At 48.0% G+C, this 25185-nt stretch overlaps 1 protein-coding gene across 3 annotated transcripts; it reads right to left on the bottom strand.

Moving 5' to 3' along the window:
- Positions 1-261: 261 nt before the first annotated feature.
- On the bottom strand, positions 262-25185 carry CDK5RAP1 (CDK5 regulatory subunit associated protein 1). 3 transcript variants are annotated; one of them, XM_066384058.1, is made up of 14 exons: positions 25129-25185; positions 23808-24138; positions 21693-21796; positions 21181-21215; positions 19859-19959; positions 17412-17622; positions 16149-16269; positions 14554-14784; positions 14219-14316; positions 13442-13497; positions 11859-11989; positions 8606-8755; positions 4521-4661; positions 262-540 (listed from the first exon to the last, which is right to left on the bottom strand). In XM_066384058.1, the coding sequence occupies exons 2-14, from the start codon at positions 24115-24117 to the stop codon at positions 457-459; spliced, it is 1773 nt and encodes a 590-aa protein (XP_066240155.1). In that variant the 5' UTR covers positions 24118-24138; positions 25129-25185; the 3' UTR covers positions 262-456. The 3 variants fall into 3 exon arrangements, with proteins under 3 accessions (XP_066240155.1, XP_066240156.1, XP_066240157.1); XM_066384059.1 differs by having other exon boundaries at positions 25049-25151; XM_066384060.1 differs by lacking the exon at positions 25129-25185 and adding an exon at positions 24548-24755.

Genomic DNA, 25185 nt, shown 5'->3' with positions numbered 1-25185 from the left:
ATCCTCACATGCTACACAGCACAAGGCACTGACCCCAAAGTAAAGGATACAGAGCAGAGCAGGGACGAGCCCGGTAACACCACGGCTCTCTCCACCTCCCCCCCTGCAGCCTCTGGCCCCCGGGGTCCCGGGGAGAAGAGCAGAGACGTCAGCCGTGTGCACAGCACAAACCAGGTTAGGAAACACTTAATACAGACACTCTAAGAAAACCCCAGGAACATGAACCGAGGCAAAAATTATATAAATGTAGAGACACAGATGGACCATTTCAGTTTAGGTAAATTTAATGGTTATAAAGCCTTTTCTCATAGCAGCAAAGAGATGTATTTTCCACTAGCCACAAAGTTGCTTCCCCACTTGCAGCTCGTCTTCAAAGCTTCATTGCCTCCTTCCTGAGTGACCCATCACATCGCCCTCCTGCTGGGAAGGACTACCCGCGTCAGCCCGGAGCCAGCATCAGCAGAGCAGGGCGGAGGCGGCCCTCAGAGTGGTCCTGCAGAGCGCGCGTCCTCTGAGCGTCTGGGAGCTGGCGGAGGTAATCTGAAAGAAAGCCAGGCGGGCGAGGCGAGGTCACCACAGGGACAGAATGCGGAGCCTCCAGGGAGGCCACCCAAGGGACCTGACGGAGATGACAGGTCAGCAGAGGCTGCACGGTTCCTGCGTGCCCCAGTCGGGAGAGGAAGAGATGTCTGACGCAATGTAACGCACATCATTTATAAACTCCAAATATGTCAGCCCCAAGGGACCTGACGGAGATGACAAGTCAGCAGAGGCTGCACGGTTCCTGCATGCCCCAGTCGGGGGAGGAAGAGACGTCTGATGCAATGGTAACACACATCATTTATAAACTCCAAATATGTCAGCCCCAAGGGGCCGCGTCTTCCTTTTCTCTTGGGCGACAGCCCCTCCCCGGCACCCGCCACAGGCTCAGGTGGGAGCTGCCGTCCCAGACCCCGCCCTCCAGGGGCACGCTGTAATCCAGGCGGGACCAGTCCCGTCCTTCCTTAGACGCTTCTGGCCCCAATGAGAAAGGCTCTCCCCTCTCTAGTTGAGAGCTAGACGCCTGTGACCCCACAGGTACCAGTGGCCTCATTTCTTATCATGAGGACAAGTCATTCCACTAATAAATATTCACTGAGTGCTTAGGGTCTAGGAATAGTCCTAGGTGCTGGAGATACTAAGACGAACAAAAACATTTCCCCTGACTTCAACGGAGTTTTCGGGGGGAAACAGACAATAAATATGTAAAGAAAAAGCAAGGGTGACTTCAGGCACTGAGAAGTGCTAGGAAGATACACCGGCTAACGTGGTCAGCAGGGACAAGGGCGGGGCGGAGGAAAGCTGTCCCCGCACTGCAGAGGCCAGAGAAGGCCTCTCAAGCAGGTGTCCTTGAGAAGACAGCTGAAGGTTTTCAAGAACGCAGCCCGGCGGAGGCCGAGAGCCGCCCAAGCAGCACAGCATGGAGAGTCCCCTGACACCGAGCTCGGTTTCAGAGACAAAAAGGAGGCTACCGATGCTGAAGGGGACCAAATGAGAAGAGTGGAGGGGCCCTGGCCAGGTGGCTGGGTTGGTTGGAGCATCGTCCCAAAGTGCAGAGGTTGCCGGTTCGATCCCCAGTCAGGGCACCTACAGGAGCAGGTCCGTGTTCCTGTCTCTCTCTCTCCCTTCCCCTCTCTCTAAAAGCAATACATTTAAAAAATTAAAAAAGCAGAAGAGTGGAGGTAACAAGAGGTTGCACAGCTGGCCGGGACAGATCACAGGCTGGCTGAAATAAGAAGTCACTGGAGGCCTGACCGGGCGCTGGCGCAGTGGATAGAGCGTCAGACTGGGATGCGGAGGACCCAGGTTCGAGACCCCAAGGTCACCAACTTGAGCGCGGGCTCATCTGGTTTGAGCAAAGCTCACCAGTTTGGACCCAAGTTTGCTGGCTCGAGCAAGGAGTCACTCGGTCTGCTGTAGCCCCCCAGTCGAGGCACATACGAGAAAGCAATCAATAAACAACTAAGGAGCCGCAACAAAGAATTGATGTTTCTCAATTGTCTCTCCGTTCCTGTCTGTCTGTCCCTATCTGTCCCTCTCTCTGACTCTCTCTGTCTCTGCCACAAAAAAAAAAGAAAATAAAAAGAAGTCCCTGGAGGACATAAGCAGAGGAGTGAGTAACCTGGTCTAGAAAGAGCCGCTGCTCCGTGGGGCACAGACCAGGGAGGGGAGAGAACAGAAGCAGGAGTACGAGGGCCCTGGACTCCTCGTGCACCGCAGGGGGAACTGTAAAAGGGTACAAGCTCTTCGGCTACTTCTATCATACAAACACTGACCAGCAACTCCAGGCCCCCTGCCCAACAGAAATGAATTCGCATGCGCACTAAAACACAGGCACAGGGACACTCGTAGCAACTCGGGCCACAGAGCTCCCAACTGGGAACAACCAAAATGGCCACAAGAGCACGACGCATAAATAAGTCATGGTCCACTCGTGTCACACGGATCAAGACGGGTGGGCAAAAGTAGGTTTACAGTTGTGAGTACATGAAACAGTTAATAAAGCTATTGTAATAATCATAACCTGATTGTCTTTTTCCATACAAACAACTGTAAACCTACTTTTGCCCATCCCTGTATAATCATAGATGAACTGCACAACATTAAGTCTGAGGGAAAAAAGACAGGCACCAGAAATATATACTGCGTGAGTCAACTGAATAATAAAAAACAGGTAAAACTAAACCATGGTATTAGAACTCAGGATGCAGGGCAACTGGGAGGAACTTAAGAGGGGTCTCTGGAGTTCTGAAACTATTTTGGCCACATTAACGTCTAAGATGCAAGAGAGAAAGGCGGTGGGATCATAACGTCAGCAGCCAGCAAACTGATTGTGCTGAAGTTGTCAGATGGACAGAACAGCAAAGTTCTAAGTGTTGGTAAAAATATCCAGGCCAACCCAAAAAAGCCATGTGCTAGGGGGCAGCCTCCCTCAGCTCACACCATGGACCCCGGCTCCCGTGACTCAAGACGGAAGTGACAGTCAGAGCAAGGACAGAAGCAGAGGAGTAAGGCACCAAGACACAGGTAAGAGAACAAAGCGCTGGCCAACATGGGCAGAAGAGGAGATGCCCTCTCTCCACCTCTGTCTTCTGCAAATGCCCGAGCTCAGGGGTGGAGAACCAGCTTTGCGCCTGCGAGCCTCATCAGCACAGGCCCTGCCAGCCTCTGCTTCTGGGGCGAAGTGGACACGACAACCACAGGGAAAGGAAGGTGGTCACAGCAGACCTGTGGCAGTGTAAGGAGAAAAGTGGACACGACAACCACAGGGAAAGGAAGGTGGTCACAGCAGACCTGTGGCAGTGTAAGGAGAAAAGGAGGAAAGGAGGAAAGAAGAAAGGAGGAAAGAAGAAAGGAGAAGTCCCACGAGCAGACTCAGGGAAGGGCCCCAGGAGACTAAGCACGTGTACGGTAGGGGTGCCCGAGCATCAGCGACCTCGAAGGGCATGCTGACCTGACACAGAGAACAATCTGAAAGGCTGAGGAGTGAGATGGTTAAAAATGTGGACTCGGGTCCTGGCCGCTCAACGGTAGAGCATCGGCCCGGCGTGTGGAAGTCCCAGGTTTGATTCCCGGCCAGGGCCACCCTTCTCCCTCTCCTTCCTCTCTGTCTCTCTCTTCCCCACCCATAGCCAAGGCTCCATGGGAGCAAAGTTGGCCCAGGCACTGAGGATGGCTCTGTGGCCTCCACCTAGGGCGCTAGAATGGCTCCAGTTGCAATAGAGCAATGCCCTAGGTGGGCAGAGCATCGCCCCAGATGGGCATGCGGGTGGATCCCGGTTGGAGGCATGCAGGAGTCTGTCTGACTGCCTCCCCACTTCTCACTTCAGAAAAATACCAAAAAAAATAAAAATAAAAAAGTGGACTCAGAGCCCGTGCGGCCTCAGTTCAGATCCCTACATTACCACTTGCTGGCTGTGTGACCCTGAGCACACTACTTAAATTCCTGGTGCTTCCGAGAACTAGCAACTCACTAAAAGTCACATCTCCCTTCTGGCCTCTCTGCCACAGGAGACTCTATGCCCCCATGTAGTTCAACCTCACCAAGTTCCCAGAAAGAACCCTTCCTGGGCAGGGGAGAAGAAAAACAAGAAGGCATTAGATAGAAACAGTAGAAAATTCATGCCTGGCCTGTGGTGGTGCAGTGGACAGAGCATCAGCTAGAAGGCTGAGGTTGCGGGTTCGAAACCCCAGGCTTGTCCACTCCAGGCACATACAACAAGTCACCAATGAACAACTAAAGTGAAGCAACTATGGCTTGATACTTCTTGTTCCCCTTCCCCCCCTCCCCCTCTCTCTCTGTAAAATCAATAAATAAAATCTGTGAAATTCAATTCAAGGTGCCCTTTCATTGTTCAGGTTGATAAGAGATTTTCATTTTACTAAAGGATTTCTCTGTAAAAAAAATCTCATTCCCCCAAATTATCCCATCTAGCACACCATTTCACAGTGCAAGCCGAAAGTCAAAAAGAACACCTTACCTTCACCAGCACGTAGTCCCCAGGCTGAGCTCTGGCCGTGGGCCCGGAGTCGGTGGCATCCTCCATCTCGACGTCAGGGAATATCACCTTGAGGTTTCCATCATTCCGGCCACACAGGTCCGCGGCAGAGCGTTTACTCAGCTGCAGAAAGAACAGAAGAGGTTTTATGAGCCCGTCACGGCCATCTGTCTGTTCTCGGAAGGCGAGAATTCCACCTTCTCTGTCTCAGACCCCCAAGGGCCTCACTCACTCCCACGGCATTTTCTTACCCAGGAACCCTCTGAAGACTAAGTGCTACCCCTGCTCCGCCCACAAGGCAGTGCACAGCACACGACACAAATGCAATCAAGTTTTCTAGACAATATATTAATGAAGGACTCAGCCAATGAGTCCTTGATTACAAAATTCCCTTCAGTAGGAATGGACTCCCACAGGCCTGAGACCAAGGACACATGGTGATGCGCTTGGGAAACCACCTTCCCTTTACCCAGTTTCAGAGCAATCACTCAGGAATGGTACTTGCCCCTAATAAACAGGCAGACTTGAAGCCAGAGTCCCCATCACAACACGCAGAAGACCAGCAGAATAATAAAACCAGAATGATGGAATGAGGTTCTAGAAGACACACAAGTCTCTCTTACAGCCATGATGAAGTGACAAGAACCAAATTTATCCTCCAGCCTTAAATAACCAGGAAATTGGACAAAAGGTATGCAATAACTATTTTCAGAGATTAGACAACCGAGATCAAAGACTGCAAAGTCCAAAAGGAGGAAAACAAATGAGATGAGCCCTCAACCAGCCGCATTTTGCCAGAAGGCACATGCCAGACAGTTTGCAAGGCCGGGAGGCAGAGCCCAGGGCAGAACACGGTGATCCTCTCTGGGCTGAGGGATCGGAACACAGGGATAACTATACAACTATTTCTGCACGAGAAATTGTGGAGTAAGTTCTAGACAGGAGGGGCATGAGCAGAAAGAGAGCTATAGAAATGTGCAAAGGAATCCCGAGTCTGCTGAATATTACTAATTACTACATGCTTCTCTGTCGGGGCAACGCCACGGAGCCAGGCAGAGAAAGTAACTGGCAACTGTCAGCTGATCAGCTCCCAGAGCTCACAGGGGGCTGGGAATCATCTGACTGACCACCAAACAGTCCTCACTGGTTCCTTGGGACATGCCATGCTGACTCCAGAAGAGCCACAGATTAGCAACAAGGCACAACTATCCCTACAATAAGAAAGCTTTTGCCTGACCAGGCAGTGGCGCAGTGGACAGAGCGTCGGACTGGGATGCAGAGGACCCAGGTTCGAGACCCCGAGGTCGCCAGCTTGAGCGCGGGCTCATCTGGTTTGAGTAAAAGCTCACCAGCTTGAACCCAAGGTCGCTGGCTCCAGCAAGGGGCTACTCGGTCTGCTGAAGGCCCGTGGTCAAGGCACATATGAGAAAGCAATCAATGAACAACTAAGGTGTTGCAACGCACAATGAAAAACTAATGATTGATGCTTCTCATCTCTCTCCATTCCTGTCTGTCTGTCCCTGTCTATCCCTCTCTCTGACTCACTCTCTGTCTCTGTAAAAAAATAAAATAAAGCCTGACCTGTGGTGGCACAGTGGATAAAGTGTCAACCTGGAAACGCTGAGGTTGCTGGTTCAAAACCCTGGGCTTGCCTGGTCAAGGTACATATGGGAGTTGATGCTTTCTGCTCCTCCCCCCTTCTCTCTCTCTCTCTCTTTCCCCTCTCTATAATGAATAAATAAAATCTTTTAAAAAATAAATAAATAAATAAAATAAAATAAAATAAAATAAATAAAAAAAATAAAAAATAAAAAAGAAAGCTTTTCTAACACAGCTTAGAAACGAGCCCTGAAAGGATCAAACTGAACTGTAAGTCAGTGTTTTCGAACCACCGGTCCGCAAAAGGGTCAGCCACCCGTAACACTGGGGGCACATTCCCTGGCAGATGGAAGCGTTCAGTACACGTGAGCTGCCTTCCTCTCCTCTGCCACTCTGGATACAGCAACCTGGCGTTTCCAAAGGCCAGTACTGGAGGGACAAAGGTTTCCTCTAAGAGGAAGTCAGGACCCCGACTGCTAACCTTGAAAACTCCATGTATTCTCCAGCCCCGAGTGAGTGACGGCTTACGTGGGGTGCCTAAGAAAGAACCTTGTTTTGGCTCCTTTAATTACCATGGGCTCTCTCTGCGGGCTGACAGAGTCATGAATAAGATTAGCACCTTTCAATACTTACTCCTTCAGAAGAAAAGTACCCTACTCTGCCAGACCCTGTGTGAGGAGAGCTGGGAATATAAGATCCGATTTCTACTGGATAAAATGTCGACTGCTGATAGACAGGTACACGTACACATCTCCAGACTCACAGCTGACACCCTGAATTACAAGGCACTTAGTGAAGCGAACACTCCCCGAAGCATTTAACCAGCTCAGCGCCACCAGCCGCCTCAGAGGCTTCCCAGGCTGGGCGGAGCCCCTCCAGACCCTGGCAGCATCCCTGCCCTTGGCCTCCAGAAGACACCGCTAAAGTTTGGTACAAAAGAGAACTTTTTTACCCTGGCCAGATGGCTCAGCTGGTTAGAGCACCGTCCCAAAGCACAGAGGTTGCTGGTTCAATCCGTGGTCAGTACACATACTGGAACAGATCAATGTTCCTCTCTTTCTCTTTCTCTCTTTCTCTCTCTCTCCTTCCCTTCCCCACTTCCTCTCTGTCTAAAATCATTAAAATAAACATTTTTAAAAAAAATATTTTTCCGAAGTTAGAAGCGGAGAGGCAGTGAGACAGACTCCCACATGCACCCCACTGGGATCCACCCAGCATGCCCACCAGGGGGCAATGCTCTGCCCATCCGGGGTGTCGCTCTGTTGCAGCTGGAGCCATTCTAGTGCCTGAGGCAGAGGCCATGGAGCCATCCTCAGCAGCCGGGCCAACTTTGCTCCAATGGAGCCTTGGCTGTGGGAGGAGAAGAGAGAGATAGAGAGAAAAGAGAGGGGGAAGGGTAGAGTAGCAGATGGGTGCTTCTCCTGTGTGCCCTGACCAGGAAACAAACCCAGGACTTCCATACACAGAGCCAACGCTCTACCACTGAGCCAACAGGCCAGGGCCTAAAATAAACATTTGTTTTAAAAGCTCTTTTTGGCTTAGCCTCAATGACCTGAACACATCTTTCACTGTTACTGTCTCCCAGAGCCCTAGCGAACACAAACACCACGCAGTCGGTGACTCTGATGCTGCCCTACCCCGAGGCACGGAGCAGGGGCCTCCCCTCCCAAACCAGAACCCAGAGAAACTCACAGACAGGCCTGCTCTCTCCCCTCCTCTCCGCTGGCTGCTGCATGCAGACCCACAGAGGGCCAGGTTCCCAGCTGGTGAGTTCTCCCCCTAAGTGATGGCTAGGTTCCCAGGCTTGTGATCACAGAGGCCGGCAAAAACTACAAACTTCCTGAAGTGCAGTACACGTCTTAGGAAGAATTAATGACGCACAATAAAACCAATTCTAAAAATACACCTACGATACCGCGTCCAGAAAGATGGGGCAGATCCACTTTTCCCCAGCGCTTCCACTAAGTACAGAAACACCCGCGGGAACGAACGGGAAGATCCAGATCTTCTAGATAAAGGAGACCAAAGGGAATCGGCTGCCAGCGTGTCTAAAGGAAGTTCCCAAACAGGAAGGAAACACTAAGAGATGGAACCCTGGAACCTCAGGAAGGGAAGAAGAAAAACACAACATGATGATCTACACAGAAAACCCCAAGAAACTACCAAAAGCACTCCCAGACCCCTTAGGTGACTTCAGCATGGTCACAGGATAAGACAAACTAACAGACCCAATTATTTCCATACGACAGCCATGAACACATGGACACCTGAAATTAAAAACAACAGCAACCACAATGGCTCCAAAAAACAATTAGATATAAATCTATCAAAATGTGTATGGGATATATACATTGAAACTACAAAAACCAATAAAAGACATCAAAGAAGATCTAAATAAAGGGAGACATACCGTTTTCTCAAACACAAACAAACACAACAACAATGTATGCACACACGCGTGGTCTCACCCCCTCCACCAGCACCAGCTGGGTGCAGCCCACAGAGGCCTCGTTGACTTTCGTTGCTTCTTCTCGGAAGACGGTGATGAGTTCCTCCAAACGCCTTAATTTTACCGCTTCCAGGACGTCATCCTTCAGCCTGTGATATGCCCGTGTCTTCTAATAAAAACAGACAGAGAGGAGGTCACCAATGGCCTGCAGAGCCCATCTTGAGGCCCAGTGGGGGGCACGTTCATTCTGCCTGCAAGTCACAGGCTCCAAGCCCCCCCACGCGAGTTCTCCAGGTCTCAGGTCCTTCTGAGGGAAAAAGGCGGCTATGCCAGGAAATCACTGTTTTCAGAAGGGCTGCATTCTAGATTTAGCACGTGGAAATCAGAGACTCAACACTGTTCTTGATATTTTTTATAGAATGTCCAGAGGACAAAGGTTACATCCGTACACATACTACGGTAACTCGCACACCAGGTTCCTCAGCCACGTGGTGTATAAAGTCCCAGGATGCGAAGCAGCCTAAGTGCTCACCAACAGATAACCAGTAAAACAACTCATGGCTTATTTCCACAGCTGGATATTACACAGCTGCTACAGAGAATGAGATGGCTTTATATGTACTGATATGATTGCTCTCCAAAATATCCTCTTAACAGAAATAAGGTACAAATGAACCTGTATAACTTTGGAGTAGAAAGAACACATATAAATATGTTTAAAATACATGAACTATCTCTGGAAGGTTGCAGAAAAAACTGCTAAGAGCAGCTGCCTTCAGGGAAGGAAATGAGAAACCAGGCAATCTTGGAAGAAGGAAGACCTTCTCGCTGCACACGATTTTGACCTTTCGAATTTTATACCACAAGCACATGTTACCTAGTCAGAAAGAAAAAACAAGGCCCTGGCCAGTTGGCTCAGTGGTAGAGCGTCAGCCTGGCGTGCAGGAGTCCCGGGTTCGATTCCCAGCCAGGGCACACAGGAGAAGCGCCCATCTGCTTCTCCACCCCTCCCCCTCTCCTTCTTCTCTGTCTCTCTCTTCCCCTCCTACAGCCAAGGCTCCATTGGAGCAAGGTTGGCCCGGGCACTGAGGATGGCTCTATGGCCTCTGCCTCAGGTGCCAGAATGGCTCTGGTCGCAACAGAGCGATGCCCCAGATGGGCAGAGCATCGCCCCGTAGTGGGCATGCTGGGTGGATCCCAGTCGGGCACATGTGGGAGTCTGACTGCCTCCCCGTTTCCAACTTCAGAAAAATACAAAAGAAAAAAAGAAAAAACAAACTTATCCTTGAAAAGCCTTTATATTATCCAACACCACAGTATGTATATATGTTATACACACACACACACACACACACACACATACATACACACGAGCTGATAACACAGTTGGAAAACCACTGTACTAGACGAAAGTATAGAATAAGAGAAAAATCAATACACCAAATGAATCTGTTCAAATCAATCTGCCTTTGAAAGAACTACCAAATCCACAGAGGAAAATGGAGAATCGAGAGAGAATCCTAAAATAGAATTCTCCTACAGGTTGTGCTCCATTGTCTTATTATTAACAACAACTTACCTCCACTGTACACTTACCATTACAAAGCACTGCTTTAAGTGCTTTCTACCCCATTGTCTTATTATTAACAACTTACCTCCACTGTACACTTACCATTACAAAGCACTGCTGTAAGTGCTTTATACCTAGTATGTCTTTTTATAATGTTTATTTTATTGATTTTAGAGAGGAAGGGAGAGAGCAGGAGAGACAGAAACATCTGTTCCTGATGTGTCCTGACCAGGGATATAGAACCGGCCACCTCTGAGCTTCGGGACGATGCCCCAACCAACTGAGCTACCCGGCCGGGGCTGTACGTACATATTCTCTTATTTAATCCTCCAAACAAGCTGGGGTTGGTACTAATGCTATCTCCACTTCACAAAGGAAGAAACCAAGGCCCTTTGCCAAGGTCACACAGTTATTAAATGAGAGAAGAGCAATTTAAGGGCTCGCTCTCACCTACTAGGCGACTTGATCAAATCTCTATAACCTTAACCCTAACTTAGGAATTAGATCCCCAAGTGAACACTCATATTCAATGCCCAAAGAATATGCTTCCACAACACAATTAAAAACCCATTTCCCAAATCTGGTATTATAAAGAATGCCTATGGCACGGTTGTGATGTTCACAGAAAATAAGCAAAATGAAACTCAACAGCTCTCTGAAGGTTCATCCCTGTGCGAGAGACATGAATACACACACCGGCCCACTTCCACTGCCTACAGAACACTAGGCGGTGGGCTTTAAAACACAGGAATTAGCTTAATTGATGGCAACTGAGCTAACAGTGGCCAAGGTAATGGGTTCATCCATTCCTTCATTCATCAGTCAGCTCTCCTGAGCCCACGGCCACAAAGGCTCCTGAGCCTCCAGCCCAAGTACAAGGCAAGTCACCCCAAGGTGACTGTGGGGATGAAAGATGACCCAGGCAATTCACCCCTACCACCAAGAGCACGGCAGCAGACCAGGACTGCCCCTCTCCGCACTACACTGCTCTCCGCGTCCTTCCTCTCCTTCCGCACTGTTGACCTGGAGATCTGGGCTACAGGAGACACTCCAAAGTGGGCACCGGGGAGTTTACCTGGCCTACAAAAACGGAAACTAGAAGTTGCTGAGGGTGGCCCTGGCAGTTGGTTAGAGCATCGTCCTGATACACCAAGGTTGCAGGTTCGATCCCTGGTCGGGGCACATATAAGAGTTCATCAATGAATGCATAAATAAGTGGAACAACAAACTGGTGTTTCTCTCTCTCTCTCTCTCTCCCCCACAAATCAATAAATAAAAATTGCTGAGAATGGCTGGGAGGGGGGAGTCAAGGAGCTTCTAAAAACAAATCACATCTGAAGGCCAAGAAAAAGCTCTGCATGTTGAGAAATGACTTTACATTTCTTGTAAAGGAAAGAGATAACATACCTCCCTCCACACTCAAATTCTAAACAATTTAAACATAATTTAAACTATTCTAATAAGGAGAAATGTTGGCACAGATCATAATGTTCATCTCCCAGTGCTGGATTATGTGAAACAGCAGACAGGTTGCTTAGACACAATAAAGAAGTGGACGGTAAGATCCTGTGGTTTCTGCAGGACGGGCCCGCTGCCACTGCCTTTCCTGCCCGGTGACTGTCAGCCCGCCCAGACAGGCAGGACCCAGACAGGAGCGAGGTCAGTCCGGCCCAGAAGAGTCCCGCCCCGCCCCGGAGCTCACCTGTCTCATGCTGTAGGCAAAGAGGAAGCCCGTGTTGTACCGAACTTCCTGCAGCAAAGACACCGTCTGCCGGTGATCTTCCTCCGTCTCACCACAGAAGCCGGCAATGAAATCACTGCTGAGGCTCACACCTGCGACACACAGCAAAGGACAAGGGACAGCATGTCCCTGCTGCTTACTTTCAAGGGAGGCCTCTGGCACTCGTGGGTTACGAAGGGAGGGACAGCAATGACAAGGCCCCTCCTGGAGCTATTCAGCCCACGTGCAGGCCTAACAGAGCAGTCACTGGAGAGCAAGGGGCCAGGGGGACAGAGGCCTGCTCACGTCCAGGGCTCCCAGGCCAGAGCCGGCTTCTCGGCCTACGGTCCTCTCAGTACTAGAAAAGGTATGTTCGCTTCAAATGTGGCATTTAGGAACACAGTAAGAGTCCACATTTTTAAATCTGTCCTACTTTTACTGGTAGAAACCTTGCAGCGCCCAATACAAATGTACTTTTGAAGTTACTTTAACACAGTGTTCATTTAAAGTAGTAACAATAACTACTATTTACCAAAATACTTACTAAGTGCTATACTTTACTATCTATGTAATTTAACCTACTTAATCACCCCAATAATCCAATGAGGTGAGTACTACTAACTGTATTTTATACATAAGGAAACCACAGCCCAGAGAAACTCCACGCTGTCCTGTCCCATCAAAATCAAAGTATTGGCCCTGGCCGGTTAGCTCAGTGGCAGAGCATCGGCCTGGCGTGCAGGAGTCGCGGGTTCGATTCCTGGCCAGGGCACACAGGAGAGGCGCCCATCTGCTTCTCCACCCCTCCACCTCTCCTTCTTCTCTGTCTCTCTCTTCCCCTCCCGCAGCCAAGGCTCCATTGGAGCAAAAGTTGGCCCGGGCGCTGAGGATGGCTCCGTGGCCTCTACCTCAGGCGCTAGGATAGCTCTGATTGCAGCAGAGTGACGCCCCAGATGGGCAGAGCATCGCCCCCTGGTGGGCATGCCAGGTGGATCCTGGTCGGGCGCATGCGGGAGTCTGACTGCCTCCCCGTTTCCAACTTCAGAAAAATGCAAAAAAAAAAAAAAAAAATCAAAGTATTTATGCAAATACCAGTTACAGTAATTAAAAATTTGGAAATAATGTAGATTCTGTCCACCAAATCTAAACCAGACTACAGAATTTTATTAGAAGGAAAAGGATTAAGATAAATGGGAAAGAAATTAACTGTATACACATTTTTAAAGATAGCAACAGCCCCCAAATCAGAACTAATTTAGACCACATTTAACTTGGCCGACTAGCAAGAAAAAACAAGGTCTCTCCCATGTGTTCAGACACAAAAACGATAGAAGACGTATCCCTTTAGACTTGAGGCCACAAGCTGATCCACAACTCTGAGAATTTCTAGCAAGACCAAACTAGAAAATAAAATCAGAAAGAAGTAAAGACAGAGAGAGACAGAAATAAAGAGAAGCAAAGTAAAAGGTGTCACAGGGCACCATCCCGCCCCAGGTGTCGCCTGTGTCTGACCAAGATGGCGGTCACTATAACGTGCTGAGTATGTTTCTTAAAATGTCCAGTACCTGGAATAGACTCTCTGATGTGATGAACTAACTCCACATAGGCTTCTCTGGAATATCTGCAATCAAAACACAGGGACTTAGACAGGACCGTCTTCCCTTCAAAAAATGCTGTGAAAGGCCACCACAAATGAGTGACCACATGTGCTCACTTCTCACCCACACAGGACAGGACAGGGCAGGTAAAAGCATCCAAACAATCTCTTATGATCCGAATCCTATATATATATATATTGTAACCTAATCTAGGGCAGCCTATACATTTTTTTTAGTTCAAGAACATGTTACTTTAAATAACCTCCTATGTTTAACTCATAATGAAGCTAGATTAAATATTTAAGAGTCTCAAACACTTAGTGTTTGCCAAGGTTGAAAACAAGGCAAAACACTAGCTCCAAAGAGCCCGCCCTCTGTCACATTCTCTCAGTCCTATCTCTGCAACGTTTATTATGTCCAAAGTAAGTGAACACACAGAGCTACACTTAAATTCCAAGACCCAAAACACTTGAACATCAAAAGCTAAAAGATTAAAAACCTCAAGAGCGTGCCACACAGTAGGTGCTTAATAAAAAGACATACTAAGCAAATGAAATGAGTGATCCAGTCCTTACTCTATACTTGGTGAACAAAGCAAATGACAATGTCCATGGCTTTACTCATAGAGCAAATATTTACTGAGCAGCTACTGTGTGCCGCACGTTACACTGGGACTTCAGACACTGTCTGGCCTTCAAGGAGACACTGAAAGCTGTGGGATGCCCCCTCCCCAAGCAAGCTGACCCCCTCCGCATGGCTTCCAGTACACGGCTACTTCCGCTCTGGGCTGGCAGGTGGATCTGTTTACAGATGTTGTCTCGCTCATGGATCAGCTGCAGGACCTGATCAAACAGAGCACACAGACGGTCATCAGAATCTCACCCGAGAACCCTGCAGAAAGGCAGGCCACCCCCACTGTGCTCTGCCAAAGTTCACTTTCGAGTAAGGAAGAGGCCGATTACACCAAACACATGAATTAACCTAAATGCTTTACTTTGGCTCAAATCACGCCCGACTGTCCCAGACAGAAACGCTCAAGGACACTGATATCTAACTGGCACAGCAAACTTGATACTTGCCTCGTCAGGAAAGTCCTTGGGGTGGGGAGAGGTAAAACGGACCCTCATCTCAGGATCGATTCTGGAGACCTGATCCAGCAGGTGAGCAAAACGAAGGCCCCCCTGCTTGGTTTTATAGTTGGTGGAGAAGCCACGGCTGAGGGTGGTGGACCCGGCATTGCTGAACTGGACCTCTGAATTGTCGCGAAAACTATTAACATTCTGACCAAGTAGTGTCACTTCTTTCAGCCCCTGAAAAGGGGGAAAATAAATATATGGGAAGCAATTTAAAAACTGGTTTGGCAGCTGCATATCAAATCACTAATTAAAATCCACTGAACCTACCAAGAGCCATCCGTAAACGTGTTCTGTCTTTAACCCAAGAATTTCATGCTTGGGCATCTGGTATGAAGACTGAACTTCAGAAAAAAACCTTATGTAAACATTAATCTTCAATAGATTTTTTAGAGTAGCAAAAAACTAAATGCAAACTCATCGTTCAACAATGATTAATTCATAACACCATAAATCAAATTAGGACACCATTCTGTCAGGTCAACGTTATATAAACATTGCCTATGAAATATTCTTGCCAAAAATACTATATTTAGCCTAAGTCAAATCAAGCTTTCACATATAACCTCTAGTTTACCAGAATTCAGGGAATACTTTCGATGAGGAAGCAATCAAACAAATCCAGATGTGTCTGACTGCTTTTAAACAATGAATGCATTGCCTGACCAGGGGTGGCACAGCGGAGAGAGTGTCAGCCTGGATGCTGAGGTTACTGGTTTAGGACCCTGGGCTTGCCCAGTCAAGGCACATTCGAGAAGTATCTGCAGACTGATGCTTCCCGTCTTTCCCTCCCCCCTGCCTTTCTCTCTCTCTAAAATGAATAAATCTGTTAAAAAATAAAATATGAAGGGCCCTGGCTGGTTGGCTCAGTGGTAGAGCATCAGCCTGGCGTGCGGAAGTCCCGGGTTCAATTCCCGGCCAGGGCACACAGGAGAGGCACCCAGCTGCTTCTCCATCCCTCCCCCTCTCCTTCCTCTCTGTCACTCTCTTCCCCTCCCGCAGCCAAGGCTCCATTGGAGCAAAAAATGGCCCGGGCGCTGGGGATGGCCCCTTGGCCTCTGCCCCAGGCGCTAGAGTTGCTCTGGTCGCAACAGAGCGAAACCCAGGATGGGCAGAGCATCGCCCCCTGGTGGGCGTGCCGGGTGGATCCCGGTCGGGCGCATGCGGGACTCTGTCTGACTGCCTCCCCATTTCCAGCTTCAGAAAAATACAAAAAAAATTAAATAAATAAAAATAAAATAAAATATAAAGTGCCAAGGCACCAAGCTAGAGAATGGTGCAGCCAGATTCATCATCTCACTTCTAAAATCGTGTTTTCCTCTCTCTCCATCCCACTGTGTGGCCTCCTCAGCGAGCTCCACAGAGCATCTGCCTATACTTCGTGGGGAGCAAACCAGAGATGCACGCCCATGTGTTCCTTTCTGGCCAGGTACGGCTCTAAACTTGTACAGCTTAGGGGAAGCACAGGCTACAAAACAAGAAAGACATCCTCACCCTCCCACAAACACCCTCCCTGTAAGGAAGCCTGGAGAACCGCTCACCTGCTCAGAAAGCTTTCTCACTTCCTCCAGAATGGAGGCAACAGGCCGACTCCTCTCCCGGCCCCGCGTGAAAGGAACAATGCAGTAGCTGCACATGTTGTCACAGCCTCTCATGATAGACCTGGGGACAAAAGCACCAGAGCTTGAGAAGGAGAGAGAGAGGGGCGATGGGGAGATAGATGGGGAGAGGGGGAGAGAGAAACATCGATTTGTTGTTCCACTTACTCATGCATTCATTGGTTGATTCTTGTATGTGCCCTGACCGGGGATCAAACCCACAACCTTGGTGTATCAGGGCAATGCTCTATCCAACCTGGCCAGGGCCAGAAATGTTCACCATTTTAAATAAGAAAAGATTGTAAAACCAAGTACACCGAGAGCTGTTTCTTTAAACAAATAAGCACACACACGTTAGCACAAAGGCAAGGACAGCAATGACACACACCAAAATGGTGACCGTGTTCATCGTTAGGTGGTGGAGGGATGGGTAATTCTTACTTTCTTCTTTCTGTTCTTCTATCTTTTCCACACATTCTCAACAAATATAAACTATTCTGTTAACTACTCTTTTCTAAAAGATCAGGGGAGAGAAAAAAACAATCAGGAAAGCCTAAGATATTTTTTTAAGTGAAAAAATAAGGTTGCAGAGGGGAGGGTAGGAAACACCTTATTTTATGTATATGAATACATAAGCAAAAAACACTTCTCAAAGAATTATACAAGAAATAACTAACACACCCCCTCTGAGAGGTGGTCTAGGGCATTGATAGTCAACCTGGTCCCTACCGCCCACTAGTGGGCGTTCCAGCTTTCATGGTGGGCGGTAGCGGAGCAACCAAAGTATAAATAAAAAGACAGATTTACAGTAAGTTGTTTTATAAAGATTGATTCTGCCAAACTTAGCAAAAATCCGACATGAAGTACTTGGTAAGTAATTATTATTATATGCTTTAACTTGCTGTCACTCTGCTTTATAAATTTTATAAAGTAAAGTTACTTCCCTACTTTATAAATCACCATGACTGTGGAACCGGTGGGCGGTTAGAAAATGTTACTACTAACAGAGATACAAAAGTGGGCGGTAGGTATAAAAAGGTTGACTACCCCTGCTCTAGGGGGATGCAGACGATAGGCCTGAGGAAGTCTTACATCATTCTTTGTCTTTTGTACTGTGTATTAATTTTTTTAATGTAATAACATTAACGTGACATTTTAAAAGTAAGAAAGGAAAAGTTCCCCCTTGTCCCTTGGTCAGTGACTCACACAAAAGCAGAGGCAGCACTGGGGCCCGTCTGGACCGGCAGGACATCGGCATAGGTCTCATCCAGAGAGAGCAGCACGTTGGCAGCCTGCCGGCCGGACTCGGCCACAGCCAGCAGCCGGGGGAGGTCCCGATAGGCGTCGGGACCGGCCAGGACATCCACCACTTTCTCCCTGCTGAGGATCTCCTCCTTCAGCCTCTCGGCCATGCAGCCTGGGAGGGAAGAGAAATGTCGTCTCCCGCCACGTCTCCCGCTGGGCCCAGGGCCAGGGCCCAGAAGCTTCGCTAGGCATTTAGCATCGTCCCTCAAACTGCCCACCACTCCCAGAGCTCTGGAAACTGCACCTTCCTGTACGACAAAACAGGGAAGAGGGCTCAGGAGCCGTCCAATTAAACGCTCAGAGAAAATTAAACCACCATCCAAACACCTTCCAAGGCACGAACCACCTTTTTTCCTGTTGAAAATTACTTGTGGCCTGGCCTGTGGTGGCGCAGTGGATAAAGCATCGACCTGGAATGCGGAGGTCACCGGTTCAAAACCTGGGCTTGCCCGGTCAAGGCACATACAGCAAGAAATCAATGAACCACTAAAGTGAAGCAACTACGACTTGATACTTCTTGTTCTCTCCCCTCCTCTCTCTGTAAAATCAATCAATAAAATTTTTTTTTAATTAAAAAAAAAAGAAAATTTACTTGTTGCTACAAATGAAAAAAGAGTTGGCATCGGGAATTTATTTTTAAAAATCAAACAATATATGACTGCACTTACTCCCTTTCTGTCCCTCTTCTTGCCCATAATACCTGCTAAAACCTGTAAGAAACGAGTTAACTATCCATGCCGGAACCTTCCACATCCTAAAAACACTAGCGTCCTTAGTAAGACTACAGAACTGATACAGAGTCCGTCTCATTACAGACGGCCTTTGAAAACACTTGTTTGAGAACTAGCCTGGGCTGCACCCCCACACACAGCGGCATCGTTCACAGCAGCCAAGAGGTGACAGCAACCCAAGGGCCCGTTAATGGAGACGGTGTAAACATACACAGGAATATTATCCAGCCAGCCTTCACAAGGAAATCCTGAACCACAATCGAAGGCACTATTGTATATGCAGTAAGTCAGTCTCAGAGGATAGAGTGCACGACTCCAAGCACAGCGGGTACCTAGAGCAGTCACACGCGTGAGGGCAGAAGTAGGGTGCCAGGGCTCCGGTGAGGGCGGATGGGAAGTTAGGGCTTGATGGGGACAGAGTTTCCGTTTGGGAAGATGATCAAGTTCTGAAAATGCCTGGTGGTGATGGCTGCACAACAATGTGAATGTATTAATGCTGCTGAGCTGTACATTTAAAAGGGGTTTACGTGGCCCTGGCCGGGTAGCTCGGTTGGTTAGAGCATCATCCCAATACACCAAGGTTGTGGGTTCGATCCTTGGTCAGGGCACATACAGGAGTCAACCAATGAATGCATGAATGGGTGGAACAACAAATCAATGTTTCTCTCTCTGCTTCCTGTCTCTCTAAAATTAATAAATGAACAAACAAAAAAAAAGGGGGTTAAAATGATAAATTTTGTGGTACATATTTTGACCATTAAAATACCTCTTTTGGGATGTCTAAAATTCCTAACTAACCAATATTTATCCAAGACTTCTACAACGAAGGAACTGGAACGAAACAAACCATTTCAGCTAATCCTTCATCTTCTTGTATCACTTTGTACATTCACCTGTGTAACAACAGGACATGCTTCCAGCGTGCTTGAGCCATCACCAAGAGGAATTAACTATCTACAATGGACACAGTCTGTTTTAAGATGAAATACACTAATTCTGGAAACAGAGGGAAGAGAGTAATCATTTTTAAAACATGCTTCCCAGCTCTCTAGATCAGAGCTGTCCAACAGAAGATGACAGAAATGTTCTTTATCTGTGCTCTTCAAACTGGTAGCCACTAGTCACATGTGGCTGCTGATCAGTCACTATGTGGCTAGTCAGATTAAAGAAGTAGATTTTTTTTGTATTATGTAAGTTTACTTAGATTTTCAATAACCCCATGTGGCTGCTGGCTACCACACTGGTCAGTACAGACCGAGAGGGTCAGCTGGCACACTTCACGAGTCAAGATGAAACGGGCCGACCTACATTTAGGCTGGCTGCCCTCAGACTCCAAATGCTCTCCGATCCGTAACTCCGCCACCAGGAGCACATGAGACTCCAGGAAGGACAGACCACCTTCTGAATACCTGTTAACTTCAAGGCACTATAAAAAGCCCTTATATGAGCTTTATCTCATTTAACATCACAGGCTCTGGTATTAAATACAGAGTTGCACGGGGTATACAAGATTTCTTCTCACACTCGGAATGTGGTCTCTACAGAAAACCCTAGCACATAAAGCTACGAGGAGCCCAAGTCTCTCAAAACTCAAAAAATCTGCAAGTTCCCAGATACCTAGAATCCCGATCTTCAGAGGTGCTCGGGAACGAAGCCGCTTCATCTTCAGGGCTTTGAGCTGATGCAAACGGTTCCAGATGGTCTGTTCAGCCTTCTCCCTACAGAGACCAAGAGGCAGACCTGAACCTGAAAGTAAACCACAGAGCCATCGAAAAGAGTAGGACAGCGAGAATGGAAACCTCCCACCCTTTACGTGGGCATCTAACCGTTAGGCTTGGGGAAGGCAGGCCGCCAGCCAGCTGAAGCAGCACTGCTTGCGATCCTGCACGGTCCCAGCACGACAGCCCCCCTGCCCGGTCCCAGCACGGCAGCCTCCCTGCCCGTCACCACAGCACGGCAGCCTCCCTGCACGGTCCCAGCCCGACAGCCCCCCTGCACGGTCCCAGCCCGACAGCCTCCCTGCACGGTCCCAGCACGGCAGCCTCCCTGCCCGTCACCACAGCCCGACAGCCCCCCTGCACGGTCCCAGCAGGACAGCCTCCCTGCCCGTCGCCACAGCCTGACAAGCCTTTCAGCCAAACTCCACCCCGTCTACTCACCAGGCCTCCCCTGATCTATCCCATCGGAAGGCTTCTTCTCCTTCCTTTCAACTACCGACCACTTTAACTGTACTTCCCTGTACTTAGCATTTACCCTTTTTACTGTTTGGGGTTTTTTTTACCTAATGTTTTCCACCAGAAGTTAGAGCTATTTGAGTATCTGTCTTAGTTTCCGTATCAGACTAAGCTCCTTAAAGCCAGGCTCCGTGAAGGGTTCATTTCTGACTCTCCCAAAGCACCTAGGTCTGTGTCTTCCAGCTCACACCCTCAGAACGTAAGTGCTGTATCCATTCGTGAACTGCTAGCACAGCCAGCTGAGGAAACATGAACACGCCTTGCACACAGAAACAGTACGAAACTGGGTATGTTCGCCTCTGATGGACGCCACTCATCTCTGCTCAGAAGAACCCTGTCCCCAGCCACTGACTGCACCCCAGCCCTTATGACGTGAACGACACCATAAGCATGTGCCATCAGCTACAAGGAACATCTGAGGGAAAGCTGGATGACTCGGCACACGCTCAGTTTCCTCATCTGTACAAGGGGTTTGATAACATCGCCTGCCTCATGAAAATGTTGTAAGAATGCAATTGTTTAGTTCATGTACAGTACTCAGCGCAGAACCCGACAGAGAGAGAGCACGTGCTCAGCAACCGCCGTTACTGCCTCCGCTGTATGACACTGCAGATCCATGGCGTCTGCACAGGCGAGCCAGCCTGGGCTAGCTGCGGCACTGCTACGTAAGGTGCATTCCCTCCCCAGGGAAGAACCAATTCCCACCTGATAGAACACGTGACGAGGAGGACCACGTCGGCCTGAATGGGGAGCAAGGGGAAAAAAGAAAATGATCCGTGAAGTTAGTCTTGTAGACTCACTGCCTGTGGCCCTTTATTATTATTATGGAAAAAGATACCTAACACTGGCCATTTTAAACAATTTTAAATGCACAGCTCAGTGGCATTAAACGCATTCACGGAGCTGCACAACCATCACCACCATCCACCTTCCAGAACGATTTCATCTTTCCCAACTAAAATCCCTACCCATGAGACGCCAATTCCCATTCCCCGCCCCCTCGCAGTCCATTTTTAACTTCGTTCCTTGCCTCCAAGTGAGCACCACCATCAAGTTTCAAAGTAACGAGACAAATGTACAGCTCAGTCCCGTGCTACCCCTTGACTGGAAGCAACTCCCCCTCACCAGGCCGTACCCTGGCCCCGAAACTGCATGTTAGAACTGGCCCAAGAGCAAGGTCTCACTCGGGCCCAGGAGACAATGGGGAGGATGTGTACCTCTTGGAGATTACTGGTCCGCAGGTAGCCGCTCTTCTGTAAGATGGACCAGGCTATCTCTGTGTCATTCACATTCATCTGGCAGCCATAGGTCTCCAGGTAGACTGCAAGGAGAGGGGGACTCCATGGTAGGAAGATAAAGGGGCCACATGTCTCAAAAGGTCTCCTTCCCAAATGCCCCAGAAATACTTGGCGACCGGTTCATCCACTAAGTCCCGTGGCTTCAATTCTAAGACATCATTGTTCCCCAGATGTCCAACCAAACAATGACAGCCTCTCAGAACAAAAGAAGCACTATGTTACATACACACACCAATTACAAGTCATGTCATTTAAAATCTGTGAAAACGTGCACCTGCGACCAAGGAAATATGGTTATAGAACAGTCAGAAAAGGGAGGTGGGCTGACGGCATGGATTACCAACCTAGAGGAGTAACACGTTTAAATCCACACGCTACACTCCTTCTCAAAACGAGGTTCCAGCCTCTGGAGGTAGCACCAGTGGACAGAGGGTACGTCAAGCCACAAGAAAAGATGAGGCAGCTTCCTACAGTAACTTTAAACATCTTAAATGAAAGCAAGCATAGTTATAAAGACCTAAAACACAGTTTCACAAAGTTTTAAGAACATCAACTTCACACTTGGGCAAGCCCCTTCAAACTAAATCCCCGTATCAACAACCCCTATCCCCACCAGCACACTTTCACAGAACCAAATACATTCTAAATGGAGATAAAAGTTGAATGATAGGCCCTGGCCAGGTAGCTCAGTTAGTTCAAGTGTCATCCGGATATGACAAGGTTGTGGGTTCGATTCCCAGTCAGGGCACATAACAAATGAATGCATAACTAAGCAAAACAACAAATTGATGTTTCTCTCCGCCCCCCCTCACGGCTCCAAAATCAAAAAATGTTTAAAAAGAAAAATAAAGTCAAATGACAAAGAATCATATGAAAATCAATAGAAAATAGTAGCCATTTTAAAAGGAAGAAAAAGAGGGAGAGAGGAAGGGAGGGAGGGAGGGAAAGAAACTAAAGATCAGGCTTGTTTTAAAACCTTCCTTGGCTAATTTTCCGTGTCTTAAAAAAAATAAAACAACAACAACAAAAAAAACACCAATGTTTATATCAGAGAAAGACTAAAGGAAACAACAAATTATATTGCCCTGACGGGTAGCCTGGTTGGTTAGACTGTCATCTGATGTGTCAGGGTTGTGGGTTCAATCCCCTGTGGGAGTGCATGCAAGAGTCACCCAGTGAGTGCATGGATGGTGGAACAGCAGGCTGAGATGTCTGTTTCCCTCTCTCTCTCTCTCTTCCTCTGTCTCTCTAAATTCAATCAATAACTTTTTAAAAATTAAAAAAAAAGAAACAACAAATTATAAAGGACTGCAAAATACCTAGCAGGGTTCACAAGGTATACCTATTCCTTGACTTACTAATTCAACCCCTAGAGATTTATTCTAGAAAAAAAATTTAACAGAAGCAATATCTGTATCTATCTCTACATATACATCTATCTATATAAAGACAGATATAGATGTAGTTATAGATGAGACACAGTTTTATATATAATATAAAAATTTTTTAAATAACCTAATGTCCAACTATAGGGAACAGGTTGGAAAACATCATGGTACAGCCCAATGTGAGTATTTTTGTATCAATTTTTAAAAATTAATTATTTGGGAAAATGTAGTATTTGGGAAAATGTTAAATGAAAACAAGTTATAAATAACTTTCACCTTATGATTGCCACCAAATCTTTAAGAATTATAAAGGGAAATAGTTTTTTTAAATACAGCAATGGGGGAAAGGTCTGACTGTCCCTTAATTCCTCTTCAAACATTTCATAATGTTTCTAAGAAAACCTCTGCCTAAACACAAAGAATGAATTTCTACAGCACCGACTCTACCCCCCGTCACGTGTACCAACAGCTCTATACGTTTCTTTATATTAAGGTTACTTGGTGGAGTTTGATAACTCCATTACTTAGCAAGCCTTCCCACACTGTTAACCCTCCAGCACCAGGTCTGTAGTAAAAGAACAGTTCAGAATCAGGCTGGAAAAGAGCCAAGCAGAAAGCCCAAAGAGAGACAAAAAGTGAAACCAACCTTTCCTCTGCCTTCCTGAAAGCTGGTCCACCGTGAGATATGGGGGTGGGTCCCCCAGGTCTGGAGAGGGCAGCTTCTCTTGAGGAACTGAAGCACTTCTTAAAAAGTGCTGAAAAGTCGGTCCGGTGGCCAGCCTGGAGCCGAAATCCTTGCGAACTCCATCCTCCTGCTCCCCCTTTGGACTGGGACAAGTAATGCCAGAGACACTGCTGTGTGCCCTGCAGGTCCGGAGCAGCAGCCAGGACCCAGAGGCCAAGGACCCCCACCCCAGACACTTCGATGCTTGGAGGACACACTGGACATGATGCATGGCACTAAAACAGCCCAACCTCTGCAAGAGAATGACAGACATCAACATTTATGGAACACTGTGTCGAATGCTCTAAGTATTCCAAGTGTATTAACACATTGAAGCCTCACAAAAACCCAAGAAGATACATTTAACCGTAGTATCCCTATTTTTATCAGTGAAAAAAACTGAGGCAACTTGCCCAAGATCACACAAAGGAGTGGCAGAGATGAGGCGCAAATCTAGGCAGTCTGTTTTCAAAACAAAGAGGTGACAGAGGTGAGGTGAGAAGCCCTGACAAACTAAAGTAGCACCTTGTGACAGGAACAATTCCAAGGGCTTTAAGGTATTCACTCATTAAATCTTCACAGCAATCCTAAGCAACATAGGCAACAGACACTAGTATGCCATTCAGAGGTGAGGAAAGGCACAGAGAGGCTGAGGAACTCACCTAAGCCCCCAGAGCCAGTAAGCAGCACAGCCGGCCCCCTTGCTACACAGGCCCCCGCAGCCGTGAAAACTATGTATCACTTGAGGGCATCTTCCTCTTGAGTTTCTTCAAAAAGAAGACATCTAACATGGGGCACCACAGCCTCATCAGTGACTCCTTCTACCCTCCAAGGGTCTCAGGTTGCTGCCTTCAAACTTCCCATCCATGGCTGGAGGGATGGAAAATGGCACAATCTTTACAGAGAACAATTCTCCACTTTCCATCAAAATTACACACACACAAGCCCTTTGACCAAGCAATTCCACTCCTAAATATTTATCCTGCAGATACACCCTTCCTTACACGTGCAAAATGACCTATGCATAAGGATAGTGGTTGCAGCTAAGACTCGGGGTGAGGAAGGGTGCCTTGCCTAAGGTCACAAGGGATGGGAACCCCGACAGTCTGACAGCAGGATCCGCTCCGTACCCACCGCACCATCCACCCTTAAACACCGCTTACTTCCGGGCCTCGCGGACCCTCCGGCCCCCGCGCAAACACGGACGGATGCGCAGGCCACCCCCGCCAGGCGCGCCACTCACCTCCCGCAGCCGGAGCGCCGGGCACTGGTTACACTCTCAGCTGTCTGCGGCTGCGCG

Source organism: Saccopteryx leptura, chromosome 5 (assembly GCF_036850995.1).
Source record: "Saccopteryx leptura isolate mSacLep1 chromosome 5, mSacLep1_pri_phased_curated, whole genome shotgun sequence".
Taxonomy (NCBI): Eukaryota; Metazoa; Chordata; class Mammalia; order Chiroptera; family Emballonuridae; genus Saccopteryx; species Saccopteryx leptura.
The sequence above is the reverse complement of the archived record's forward strand: the minus strand, read 5'-3'. Positions and strand labels throughout refer to the sequence as shown.